Genomic DNA, 14,099 nt, shown 5'->3' on the forward strand with positions numbered 1-14,099 from the left:
ACATTTCTAACATCGATGAGATCAGATTGGTCACTTTAAATCTGGGTACTTAAGGCTTGTTCATTGGTTGGGAAGAAGCATATTGGAGTGTGATTTGTTCTCTCTCAACCTCACTTTCTGCTCCAGTTGCTGTCCAGCCCAGCTCTCTCACTCTCAGCCCTGCTGCCTGGCTGGCCTCTGGCTCTGGTCGAGTCGCCCTGCTACCACTGGTCACTGCTCCTTGATTCCCTGAGACACAGCATGGGCACTTGACTAGCCTTCTGCCCACCACAACTGTCACCTCTCCGTATGGGCGCGCCCCCCCCACCAATGGCTGGAGCCCTGCACTGCGACTGGAGAATCCCGCCCAAAGTGAATGGACTTCTCCATTGTCCGCATATCACCCGTGGCACTCTTGCGGCCGGTGGGGTGGAAGAATTCAGCCGTAGATTTCAGATGACGGGTTCGGACCGCTGGTTTACAGAACTCAATCCTCGTGTACGGAACATTAGAGGCTGAAACAAATTTCTAGGTAATTACTTCGGGGCGAATACATTGTGTTGGTAAAGCATGTCGACAAATGCAAGTTCAGACTACACACACAAGTTAATGTGAAACACTTGGCAACACAGGTAAATGGAGGTGCAGAGATAAGTTCAAGGATTGGTCAAACATGACTCAACTATTCAGGGTCTCAACTATTCAGGGTACCTTTTTTTTTGTTTTCCTGTACCCTAGTTTTCAGCTACAAAGGAGATGAGAGGTCTATCACAGACAGAATAACTCGAATTTGTGAGTTATATCAATGCAATGTAGCTCGTGTGGAGATGGTCTCATGAGCACCTTGGGCCATTACAAGCAGACTAAGTGTAAAGACGAGCGTAAAGAAAGAAAACATTGATGTTTCGGGCATTGGCCTTTGTCAGGGCTGGAATCAATTCTGGTAAAGTGCTGTACTTGTAATGTCACCATTTGTCTTTCTTTACAAATACGACTTGACTGGCTCCAACATTTTCTGTTCTTATTTCAGTTTTCTAGCATCTACGTTATGTCGTTTTTCTTAACCAAAAATAAAAATTACAGTCTCAGGTTGATACCATGAGGAGAATTAGTGAAGTATCATCCCTTTCTTTCATTGTTGCACCAAAGGGAGGAAGGTGAGCTAAAAGATCTGCAAAAGCTGCTTAGGGTCGTGGTGTAGTGTGCTGCAACTGTTTATCTGCTATTTCTATTAAACTTGTGTTGCAATTTATAACCCAAACTAACCTCATCACTTGTGTATCCTTCTGCTCACTAAAACCTGCCAACTCATGAAGGGGTTCAGGTCATATAGGAACATTGAAGGTGTAGGGTTGAAATTAAAGAGGAAATTAGGAAAGCAAAGAGATGGCAGGTGAAAACATTGTTAAGTAAAATCAAGCAAACCCCAAAAATGTTTTACAAAGTACTGAAAGAGCAAGAGGATAACTAAGGAAAGTGGGTGACTGATTAGAGTCCAAAAGCGGTAACATAGAACATAGAACAGTACAGCACAGAACAGGCCCTTCGGCCCTCAATGTTGTGCCGAGCCATGATCACCCTACTCAAACCCACGTATCCACCCTATACCCGTAACCCAACACCCCCCCCCTAACCTTACTTTTATTAGGACACTACGGGCAATTTAGCATGGCCAATCCACCTAACCCGCACATCTTTGGACTGTGGGAGGAAACCGGAGCACCCGGAGGAAACCCACGCACACAGGGGGAGGACGTGCAGACTCCACACAGACAGTGACCCAGCTGGGAATCGAACCTGGGACCCTGGAGCTGTGAAGCATTGATGCTAACCATCATGCTACCCTGCTGTGACTTGTGACTGCAGAAATGGAAGATGTGCACCTGGTTCTTAATGTATACTTTGCATCCGTTTTCACCAAGAGAAAGGGATATAGTAGACATTGTAGTTAAGGAGGAAACATGTAAAATACTGTTAAATGTAGTGAGGGAGAAGATGTTATGGTACTTAGCATCCATCAAAGCGGGTAAACCACCATACCTGGATGAAATGTATTATCGGCTGCTAAGAGAAGCAAAGCAAGAAATAGCAGAGCTCTGACTATCATTTTCCAATTCTCTGGCTACAGGCAAAGTGCTAGAAGACTGCTAGCATTATACTTTCATTTAAAAAAGGAAGGAAGGGAGGGCCCGAATGATTACAGCCCAGCCAGCCTCACCTCGGTGATGGGAAAATTATTGCAAAAAATTCCGAGGGACAGCATCAGTTGTCATTTGGAAAGATGTCAATGAATCAAGGACATCAAGGACAATCAGTGTGGATTTGCGTTTGGCGAACTAAATTGAATTTTTTGTGGCGGCTTGGTGTAGTCTACATGGATTTTAACAAGGGCAGGTTCCACTTGGCAGACTGACCAGCAAATTAACAGTCCATGGGATCCGAGGGAAAGTGGCAAGCTGGATCAAAAGTTGGCTCAGTGGCAGAGGGAGCGGGTTATATTGAATAGATGCTTTCATTACTGGAATGGTGTTTCTTGTGGGGTTTTGCAGAGCTCAGACTTTGCTATTTGTGAAAAATGCTAATGATTTAGATTTTAAAAAGGGGCCATGGTGAAGAAGTTTCAAATGATATGAAAATTGACCATGTGGCTGATAGGGATGAAAAGCTGCAAGACTGCAGGAAGATATCAAAGGACTGGACAGGTGAGTAAAATATATATTTTCAAAAATCTAGAGTACCCAATTATTTTTTCCAATTAAGGGGCAATTTAGCGTCGCCAATCCACCTACCCTGCACATCTTTGGGTTGTGGGGGTGAAACCCATGCAGACACGGGGAGAATGTGAAAACTCCACACGGACAGTGACCCAGGGCCGGGGTTTGAACCCGGGTCCTCCGCGCCACAGACAGCAATGCTAACCACTGTGTCACCGTGCTGCCCTGGTGAGTAAAACATGGCAAGTGGAATTCATGCCAGAGAGGTGCTGCCCCGACACCGGCACGTGATTCTCCGCAGAGCAGAACATCGGTACCATTGGCACCAGCGTGGTTGGCGCGGTGCCAGCCGTGGGCCGCTCTACGCAGCTGGCCCTCTAATTCTAATAAGGGGCTGGTTTAGCTCACTGGGTTAAATTGCTGGCGTTTAAAACAGACCAAGCAGGCCAGCAGCACGGTTCGATTCCAGTACCAGCCTCCCCGGACAGGCGCAGGAATGTGGCGACTAGGGGCTTTTCACAGTAACTTCATTGAAGCCTACTCGTGACAATAAGCGATTTTCATTTTTCATTTCATTCTTGTCCCGGGGTGGGCCGAGCAGCCGTCATGAAAACGGCGAGTCCCGCTGGCGCTGTTCACACCTGCTTTCAGCCAGCGGGACCTTGGCGTGGAAGGGTCGGGGGCGGCCTGTGGGTGGCGTGGGGTGTCCAACCCTGGGGGGGTCTTCCGTTGTGGCTTGGCCCATGATCGGGCCCACAGATCGGCAGGCTGGCCTCTCTGGCTAGGGGCCTCCTTTCCTCCGCGCCAGTCCCTGTAGTCCTGCGCCATGTTGTGTCGGGGGCGGTGCACCGAAGGAAGCCACTGCGCATGCGCGGACCCCGCAGCGCACAGTTCGCACCGGGATCAGCAGCTGAAGCGGCGTTAACCGCTCAAGTGCCGTGCTGGCCCCGTGTAGGGGCCAGAATTATTCGTGGGGTCGGCCCGTTCACGCCGTCATAAAGCGCGACACCGTTTACGACGGCGTGGATTAGAGAATCCCGCCCAATGTATTTAGGGAGTACAAAATAATAATAATATTTATTATCACAAGTAGGCTTACATTAACACTGCAATGAAGTTACTGTGAAAAGCCCCCACTTGCCACATTCCAGCGCCTGTTCGAATACACAGAGGGAGAGTTCAGAATGTCCAAATTACCTCATAGTTAAAGAAATATAGGATTCTGAAAAGTGTTGAGGAACAAAGGATCTGAGAGTACATATTCTCATAGAATTTACAGCATAGAAGGAGGCCATTCGGCCCATCGAGTCTGCACCGGCCCTTGGAAAGAGAACCCTACTTAATCATATTCCTGAAGGTAGCAGAACAGGTAGCTTAAGTAGTCAGGGCGGTATTCCTATGTACAGCACCACCCCCCACCCATAACCTTGTCCCTGATTTATCTCTATACATTTTCCCAGCACTAAAACTCTCTGAGACCTCTGCGGCCTTCAAATCTGGCCCCTTGTGCATCCTGAATTTCCTTGCCCCACTACTGGCAACTGTGTCTTCTGTTGGCTGTGAACTATGTCCTCTAATTATTTCCTGGAACCTCCCTGTTCTTTTATTTTTCTCCTTCTTTAGGATGCTCCTTAAAACCTACTTTTGATCCAAGCATTTGTGGTCAGTGTCATACTTTGTCTGATGAGACTCCTGTAGCTAGCCTTGGTTTTTATTTCCCCTAACTATAATTGCTGTGTCGATATGAGTTGCTGTTGTCTAATACCTGCAAAATATCTCCAAGAAGTCTAAAATGTACCAGACCCATTGACGTTTTATGGGCATGGTTCCTTGCAAGCATTGATCTTGCAGTCAGGTTTTCGCAAACTCTCCCAGGGTGGATTACTTGGCACAGTATGTTTCATGGAAATGAATGGACAAAGAGACCAAGTGTTTTTCCCTTGTTTTGCCTTCTTTTGCTCAGCAACAATACAACATGTTTGGCAATCAGTCAGATCACTGGAGATGCACATGCTGACAGAGGTGTAGCTCAAAATTAGGCTCAGATGACCCCCTATAAATAAATTGGCTGTTGGCATTCACTATCCAGAGTTACACACACACACGCAAAGGCAGCATGGTGGCACAATGGTTAGCACTGCTGCCTTACAGTGCCAGGGACCCGGATTCGATTCCAATTTCAGGTGACTGTGTGGAGTCGGTACATTCTGCCTGTGACTGCGTGGGTTTCCTCCGGGTGGCTCCGGTTTCCTCCCACAGCCCAAAGGTGGGCAGGCTGGGTGGATTGGCCATGCTAAATTGCCCCTTAGGGCAGGGTTGTAGGAATAGGGTGGGGAACTGGCCTAGGTAGGATGGTCTTATTTTGAAGGGTCGGTGCAGACTCGATAGGCTGAATGGACTCCTTCTGCACCATAGGGAATCTATGATACTTGGAATGTCAACTCAAGGCGCCAGACGAGGACTCGAATACTGAGGTAGTATGGGCTGAGTTAAGAAACAGGAAAGGAGAGGTCACCCTGTTAGGGCTTTTCTATAGGCCACCAAAAAGTTCCAGAGATGTAGAGGAAAGGATTGCAAAGATGATTCTGGATAGGAGCGAAAATAACAGGGTAGTTGTTATGGGGGACTTTAACTTTCCAAATATTGACTGGAAACACTATAGTTCGAGTACTTTAGATGGATCCATTTTTGTCCAATGTGTGCAGGAGGGTTTCCTGATGCAGTATGTAGATAGGCCAACAAGAGGCGAGGCCATATTGGATTTGGTACTGGGTAATGAACCAGGACAGGTGTTAGAGTTGGAGGTAGGTGAGCATTTTGGTGATAGTGACCACAATTCGATTACGTTTACTTCAGCGATGGAAAGGGATAGGTATAAACCGCAGGGCAAGAGTTATTGCTAGGGAAAAGGCAATTATGATGCGATGAGGCAAGACTTAGGATGCATCGCCTGGAGAGGAAAACTGCAGGGGATGGACACAATGGAAATATGGAGCATGTTCAAGGAACAGCTACTGCGTGTCCTTGATAGGTATGTACCTGTTAGGCAGGGAGGAAGTGGTCGAGCGAGGGAACCATGGGTTACTAAAGCAGTTGAATCACTTGTCAAGAGGAAGAAGGAGGCTTATGTGAAGATGAGACCTGATGGTTCAGTTGGGTCGCTTGAGAGTTACAAGTTAGCTAGGAAGGCTCTAAAGAGAGAGCTAAGAAGAGCCAAGCGAGGACATGAGAAGTCTTTGGCAGGTAGGATCAAGGATAACCCTAAAGCTTTCTATAGGTATGTCAGGAATAAAAGAATGACTAAGGTAAGAGTAGGGCCAGTCAAGGACAGTAGTGGGAAGTTGTGCGTAGAGTCCGAGGAGATAGGAGAGGTGCTAAATGAGTATTTTCCGTCAGTATTCACACAGGAAAAAGACAAAGTTGTTGAGGAGAATACTGTGATACAGGCTACTAGACTAGAAGGGCTTGAGGTTCATAAGGAGGAGGTGTTAGCGATTCTGGAAAGTGTGAAAATAGATAAGTCCCCTGGGCCGGAAGGGATTTATCCTAGGATTCTCTGGGAAGCTAGGGAGGAGATTGCTGAGCCTTTGGCTTTGATCTTTAAGTCATCTTTGTCTGCAGGAATAGTGCCAGAGGACTGGAGGATAGCAAATGTTGTCCCCTTGTACAAGAAGGGGAGTAGAGATAACCCCGGTAACTATAGACCAGTGAGCCTTACTTCTGTTGTGGGAAAAGTCTTGGAAAGGTTTATAAGAGATAGGATGTATAATCATCTGCAAAGGAATAATTTGATTAGAGATAGTCAACATGGTTTTGTGAAGAGTAGGTCGTGCCTCACAAACCTCATTGAGTTCTTCGACAAAGTGACCAAACAGGTGGATGAGGGTAAAGCAGTTGATGTGGTATATATGGATTTCAGTAAAGCGTTTGATAAGGTTCCCCACGGTAGGCTATTGCAGAAAATACAGAGGCATGGGATTCAGGGTGATTTAGCAGTTTGGATCAGAAATTGGCTAGCTGATAGAAGACAAAGAGTTGTGGTTGATGGGAAATGCTCTGACTGGTGTCCAGTTACTAGTGGTGTGCCACAAGGATCTGTTTTGGGGCCGTTGCTGTTTGTCATTTTTATAAATGACGGAGGAGGGCATAGAAGGATGGGTGAGTAAATTTGCAGATGACACTAAAGTCGGCGGAGTTGTGGACAGTGCAGAAGGATGTTACAAGTTACAGAGGGACATAGATAAGCTTTAGAGCTGGGCTGACAGGTGGCAAATGGAGTTTAATGCAGAAAAGTGTGAGGTGATTCATTTTGGAAGGAATAACAGAAAGGCAGAGTACTGGGCTAATGGTAAGATTATTGGTAGTGTGGACGAGCAGAGAGATCTCGGTGTCCATGTCCATAGATCCCTGAAAGTTGCCACCCAGGTTGAGAGGGTTGTTAAGAAGGCGGACGGTGTGTTAGCTTTTATTGGTAGAGGAATTGAGTTTCGGAGCCATGAGGTCATGTTGCAGTTGTACAAAACTCTGGTGCGGCCGCATTTGGAGTATTGTGTGCAGTTCTGGTCGCCACATTATAGGAAGGATGTGGAAGCATTGGAAAGGGTACAGAGGAGATTTACAAGAATGTTGCCTGGTATGGAGGGAAGATCATATGAGGAAAGGCTGAAGGACTTGAGGCTGTTTTCGTTAGAGAGAAGAAGGTTAAGAGGGGACTTAATTGAGGCATACAAGATAATCAGAGGATTAGATAGGGTGGACAGTGAGAGCCTTTTTCCTCGGATGGTGATGTCCAGCACGAGGGGACATAGCTTTAAATTGAGGGGAGATAGATATAGGACAGATGTCAGAGGTAGGTTCTATACTCAGAGAGTAGTAAGGGCGTGGAATGCCCTGCCTGCAACAGTAGTGGACTCGCCAACACTAAACGCATTCAAATGATCATTGGATAGGCATATGGACGATAATGGAATAGTGTAGAGGGACTTTAGAGGGGTCTCACAGGACGGCGCAACATCGTGGGCCGAAGGGCCTGTACTGCGCTGTAATGTTCTATGTTCTATGTGGACCTGTGCCTCAGCCTGAGTTAGTGCTTTGTCGAAGTGTGGGATCAGACAAGAAAACAAGGGAGGAGTTCAGGGGCTTAGACCAGCCTAATTCTCGGATGCACTATAAGTATGATCAGCAACTGAAAACATTATCTGGTCATTATCACACCACCATTTGGAGTAGCTTACTGTGCATGAACTTGTTGCTTTGTATCCTACAATACAATGGTGACGAGAATTCAAAAGTGCTTCCTCACCTGTAAAGAGCTTTAGGATGTCCTGAGGTTGTGAAAGCTGCTATATATAAATGCAAGTCTATTTTTTTTTTTGATTGCTGGTGTTCAAAAAGACTTTCCATTACTTTGATTAAAACCTTTTATTTTGCCCCCCTCCCTGTGTTCACAAATCTCTTCTCAGGCTGATCCCCCTATTATATGTGTGAGAGGAACCCCAATGAAATCTCAATCTGCAGAAATCAATAGTTGTTGGATTGTTAAGCAAACAACTGAATTTATAACAGTTTTCAGGTTTGAGAATCTATGGTGCCGAAGAGCAAGACATTATTTATATGTAATGAGTAGTCTTGTCAGATCTCATTTATTGAGTCGAATACTCACACAGTCAAAGCTTCATCCATGCGTTCATGCAATAATTCCAGAATGTCACACTAAATGGTGGCTTGTTTTCTTTTTAAAGTTGCAGAACATAATGACAGAATTGACTGCGCACTTCTAGCCTCTTCCTGACAAACTAAGACAGCTTTCATTTGGCATCTGTCTGTCAGTAAATGTCCTCCTCACCACAGTTCCCACAACAGCAAGCAAGTGCCTCCTGACAATCCTAATGGCTGAACGCATTCTCCTCATCGCAAGCGCCCACTTTGTCTTTGCTCCCGTGGCAGCAAGCAAGCTCCTCACGATAGTTCTGAGCAGCACAGATCCTCTTCACCATTACCAAGATCAGCAAACATTATTGGGCGCTCAGCAAGCTCACTCCTTTTAACTGGCCTGAGAGCAGCAGGCATGCTGCTCATCATTATTCCCACAATTGCCTTGATCCTCATCCGTATGCCCATGGCAAGTGTTCTTTGCCATTGTCTTCATATGCAAATGCACCCTCTTCACTGTTCCCACTGCAGCAAGTGAACTCTTCTATTATTCTGAGACTAAAGAGCGAGCATATTCCTTTCCATTAAGTGCACGCCGCATAAGTACCCTCATTACCATTGTCCTCAGAGCCATGAGCTTGCTTCTTACCATTGGTCCAAAATTAGTAAGCCATTATCCTGAGAATAGCAAACGTGCTCCCCACTATGCTCCCACAACACCAAGGGACCCGGTTCGATTGCAGCCTTGGCTAACTGTCTGTGGAATTTGCACATTCTTCCCATGTTTGCGTGGGTTTCCTCCCTCAGTCCACAGAATTGAAGGTTAAATGCATTGGCCATGCTAAATTGCCCCTTTGTGAGTGTCCAGGGATGTACAGGTTAGTTTACAGGGGTAGGGTGGGGTGGGTGGAGGAACATACCTAGACAGAGTGCTCTTTTGGAGGGTTAGTACAGTCTTTATCGGCTGAATGGCCTCCTTCTGGACAATAGGGTTTCTATGATTCTATGATCAATCCTCAAATAATTCTATTAAGTGAACAAGACAGGATCTTCCCATAAAAAAACCATGCTGACCATCCCTATCAATCCATGTCTTTCTAAGTGACAGAATTGATTCCAATAATTTGTCCACAACTGTCGTCAGACTGACCGGCCTATGTTTTCTGGCCTATCCCTCGCACCCTTTTTAATTAATGATATAATGTTCACAGACCTCCAATCCTCTGGGACCTTGCCTGTATCTCGTGAGGATTGGAAAATGATCCGCAGGGCACCTGCTATCTCCTCCCGGGCTTCCTTCAAAAGTCTGGAATACAATCCGCCGGGCTCTTGTGATTTTGCCACCTTCATGGATACTAGTCCTTCCACCCTTACTACGCTTATTGTAACTAAAATTTCACACTTCTCCTCTTAAACTAGGATAACTCTTTTCCAAATAACAATAACATCAACTAAAAATAATATATTGCAATATGAGACATTGGCACTTTCATCAGCACCTTTACCTGAGTGTGTGAAGGAGGAAGGCCTTTCCTGATGTATAAGCCAAAGAGTGCATCCTTTCCCAGAGAAACATTAAACTTGACGAACTGCGGCCGCTCAATATATAACTGGGATCTCCAGAAGACTCCTGGAGGTACTTCCTGTGACACTCTTCGACCAACATCCACGTCTCCCAAATCGATGCTGCTGTTTTTAACGGCAACTGTCCCTATAAAAATAAAGAGTGGAGAATGGGAGTAACATCCTGCACATATATTTGACAGGCTAACAGTCAAAGAACAAGCAACTGCTGATAAAGGGGGATCGCCATTGTAATTTGACTGAGAAAATCTATTGGCGTGAAGTGATTACCATCACTAACTTCAATGTTTGGGGCTCGAGGCCAGAATAGGTCACAACTTGTGCAGAGTACACATTCGAGACAATTCGAAAATTCAGAGGAAAATGGGGAGCTCTGGCAGAATTATTTAACAGGAGAAGCGAATACATATTTTTGGAGTTGGGAATGTGGGCATTAACCTATTTTACCTGATGAAAAACAGATGGGGTTAATCTGGCTGACCTTCTGTTTCACACTCCACCTGATTTTATTTTCTGTCGAGCAGGGTATAAATATGTGACCAGTCCAATGCCACCAGGCGGGTAAGATTAAAATGACCCCCCCCTCCCCCCCATGGGGTATCAGGAGAGGCCATTGAAGGAAATATTAGAATTAGGTTTGGGCATATTCCTGCAGAAAACAGGCAAGGGACACCAAGAGAAGAAATGAACGAGGGGTTAAGATCAATTTCCTGTTATTTCAAATTAAGGGGGATTATCACTTGATGACTGGACAGGGTTATCATTAGGATACCAGCTTTTCACCTCTGGAAACGTGTCTCTCTCCCCCCCCCCCCCCCCCATGTGGCCTGAAGCAGATCAGGTGAAAATCTCCCTTCTCTGGAGGTTGGAAGGGGCCTGAGTGGAATACATTTTGCGAAATTGGACTCCCAGTCACTGAATTGACAACACAAATGTGAAGCTGAATACAGTAGTAAGCTTCTCTCAGTCACTGCAGAGAGTTGGTGTAGGAGTGGAAATATCATGCAAGTGCAGCTGAGCTGACCGTCAGGGCGAGAGTTGAAGCATACCACAGAAGGGACTTCACTCTGTAATTTATCGATTCTTGAGCTACAAGCATTTGATGCAAATGGCTGATGCTGAGTGGACAAGTTTGCATTCCTAAAAATGTGGATTGTGCAAAAAGTTGGCAGAGAAAAGAAAATCTGAAAACTTAACGAAGCAACAGTTAACAGTGTCTGTCGCATCCGAGCGCAGTGACATTTGCAGGCAGTTCTTGGAAGAGGATGTTCCCAGGTTTTCCAGGAAATCAGCTTGCCAAGAACAGTCCCCAGTGTGACGGAAGAGCAATTCGAAACCGACAAGGCAGAATATTTGCAATAGAGAATGGAGCTGAGGAGAAGCGAGCCTTCTGTACATCAGTACCTTCCCTGCTGCATTATATTGTTGGGTGAGGGTCAGCTATTCAGGCCAATAACAATGGAGCTCAGTAACTGTGACTCACTGATAGCTCATTTTCGCCAGTACTTAAGTGCTGTTTTTTTGAGTTAATCACAGTATGTTTGTTTAATTGTTTGTTCTGCCTCATAATCTCCACAGTGGTACACTGAACTAACATGACTAATGACAACAAGTATTATCACGCAAAATAGTTCTTACATAAATGAACTATTTTTAAAATCGGTATCAGCTTATGGCACCTATTCCTTATGAAAGATACGTTCCACTATGCTGTGATGTTCCTGTGGCTTTCCTTATTCATTTTGGAACCCTAAGTGCTCTTAAGAAAGTTGTTTAAAAAAAATATTGTTGCAATCTTTTATTCCACTGCTCAATTTGCCTGATCTTTAAACTGTAACCTTGTTGCTCGCAGTTCAACAGTTGAAGAGATTCTTGATGAATAATTCCACTGCGATCGGCAGCAGAGACGTGGGGCTGCTTCATTTCCACACTTTGCAACGCACATTTACAAACAGAATCGACTCGTACAGCTGTGCGCTGCTCCGCCAACCACACTTCCCCCAGGCTAGTCAGACAGTGCGACTGATTCCTCGCAAATTAGTGCAGCTCGATCGACTGCTTTAACCAGACATTAATCTAGATCCAAGCTCTGGGACTCCAGGGTAACTCCAGGAATGCTCTGATCCTTTGGCCAATTTGCACTACAATTCTGCTAAGTATAGAACTGGTTTTTCATAACTCTTTTCAAAAGTACCTTAACGATCAGTTGATTTGAAGCATGTTCTGGTGTTTTTTTTAAAAGCAGAGATATTTGGAAATAATCTGCAAGGGAATTGGGGAAAAAAGCTGGGGGAAGGAGGGGGCGGAGAGAACAAGGGAGAGAAGGGAGTTGCAATGGGGTGAGAAAAAGACGAGAATAGCTGAATAGTCAGGCCATTGGTCGAGCGAAGGGGTGGAAAGAGAGTTTGGAGAGAAGGACGAATGGCAAAAACAAAGGCCTTTTCTTAAAAGGCATTTCGCAGTATGTAAAACAAAATGCAATTTTACAACTAGAACTGAACAACCAGTGAGAGACAATAGTTTCAAAACTATTGGCAATATTGGCAATGAAGCCCATTAAATGCTCCGATCCTCCTCACGCCACGATTTGCTTCCCATAAATATTAGAACATGCTGCAGCAAGCATAGCAGCGGATTGGGAATGCCAATGATCAAACTGAAAACTCACTCAGGTTTGATGCTACTTAATCCTGGAAATGTTAAAATGAAACCTTTTGAAGTTTGAATTGGCGGAAATAAGCGTAGGTTTAAATTATAGAAAGCGGATTTATTCATTTTACCGACAGTATCTGGTTGAACTTCTCTTCCCACTCAGACTGTATAAGCAACATAGAAACCACAGGCTTTGTGCTACTTCTGACCTGCCACTTGGATTGCAATAAGACGCAAATGGACGCACTGGGATAGCAATGACCACACTTAACCGCATAAGAATGAATAAACCTATTAAATGTAAAATATAATTATAGAATCCCGACAGTGCTGAAGCAGACCTTTCGGCCCATCAGGTCTGCACCGGCCCTCTGAAAGAGCACCCCTCCTTGGCCCAGGCCCCATATTACCTATCCCCACCGATTCTTACAGAGGTGGAAATTTAGAATGGCCAATCCATCTGCCCTGCGCACCTTTGGACTGTGGGAGGAAACCAGAGCACCAGGAGGAAAGCCACGGGGAGAATGTACAAACTCCTCACAGTCACCCAAGGTTGGAACTGAACCCGGGTCCCTGCACTGTGTGGCTACAGTGCTAACCACTGTGCCCCCCTTCGCACTTTAATGGTAATTTAAGGCTAGAAACTGACAAGCTGCTCCTACCAGATATATATAAAATTTCTGCTTTTTTAAAAACATTGTACCAGTGATCCTGGACATTGACAGTATGGCACCACAGAATAATTTTAAAAAAGCAGCGAATGAGGATAATTATTTCTTAAATTTGACAGTAAACTCTAATTCCCACAATTACATGAAAATCACTGGCCCGTCCAGTCTCATTCCCAACTGGTCTAAATGGCTGTACCGATCACAGTCTCATTCACAGTGAACTCAACCTCACCACAACCATTACAGTGGCCTAGCCCTCCAGGAAAGTGTTAGTCAACGACATTGCCAGCCATTTAAAAAACAAACTTATGGGTATTATTTCCCAAACAGCAAGACAGTAGGACCAGGAACATGTTTATTATTAAATGTCAAGTGACAGATTAAATGGGTCTCCGATACTTTGGATATTATTCTTTCAGATAACATAATATAATAATTAGGTTTACTATGTGTTGCAATAACTCTGAAAACTTTCTTCTTCCACCTGGTCCAATAGGAAGTGGCACCTTCTCACAAAACAATTTATGGAGCTCAGCTGAAACATAGGCCAGATTTTGGCTGCTGAGGGGCGCCGCCTCGTTTAAAAGTGCTGCAAATCACATGATTTTTTTCTCTGCAGGAAGGCCTGAAGTGAAGTGGAGTCAGGCCCACCGATCCCAGAAGTGATGTGTAGGGGGCCGCCGGGGTAGACTGGCCCGCCTCAGTTCTATGGGATTTTGTTCTGGTTGTTTTTGAAGTTGTTAGGCCCTCTACCCCTCATCTCTGAACAGCCCTCCCCACCCATCCCCATGGCACCTCGTACCCTCTATGCCCCCATGACAACTCATGCCCCCAATCACCCATGTTC

At 45.3% G+C, this 14,099-nt stretch overlaps 1 protein-coding gene across 22 annotated transcripts in view; it reads right to left on the reverse strand.

The window, feature by feature from the left end:
• LOC119965371 (teneurin-2-like) overlaps nucleotides 1-14,099 on the reverse strand; it is a 3,273,255-nt gene that overhangs the window by 197,761 nt on the left and 3,061,395 nt on the right. For all 22 annotated transcript variants that reach the window (XM_038796070.1, XM_038796068.1, XM_038796065.1 and 19 more), the window contains one exon: nucleotides 9,851-10,056. In XM_038796070.1, coding sequence (XP_038651998.1) covers nucleotides 9,851-10,056 — 206 coding nt within the window. The remainder of the gene's footprint in view (nucleotides 1-9,850; nucleotides 10,057-14,099) is intronic.

This window comes from Scyliorhinus canicula, chromosome 4, assembly GCF_902713615.1.
Source record: "Scyliorhinus canicula chromosome 4, sScyCan1.1, whole genome shotgun sequence".
Taxonomy (NCBI): domain Eukaryota; kingdom Metazoa; phylum Chordata; class Chondrichthyes; order Carcharhiniformes; family Scyliorhinidae; genus Scyliorhinus; species Scyliorhinus canicula.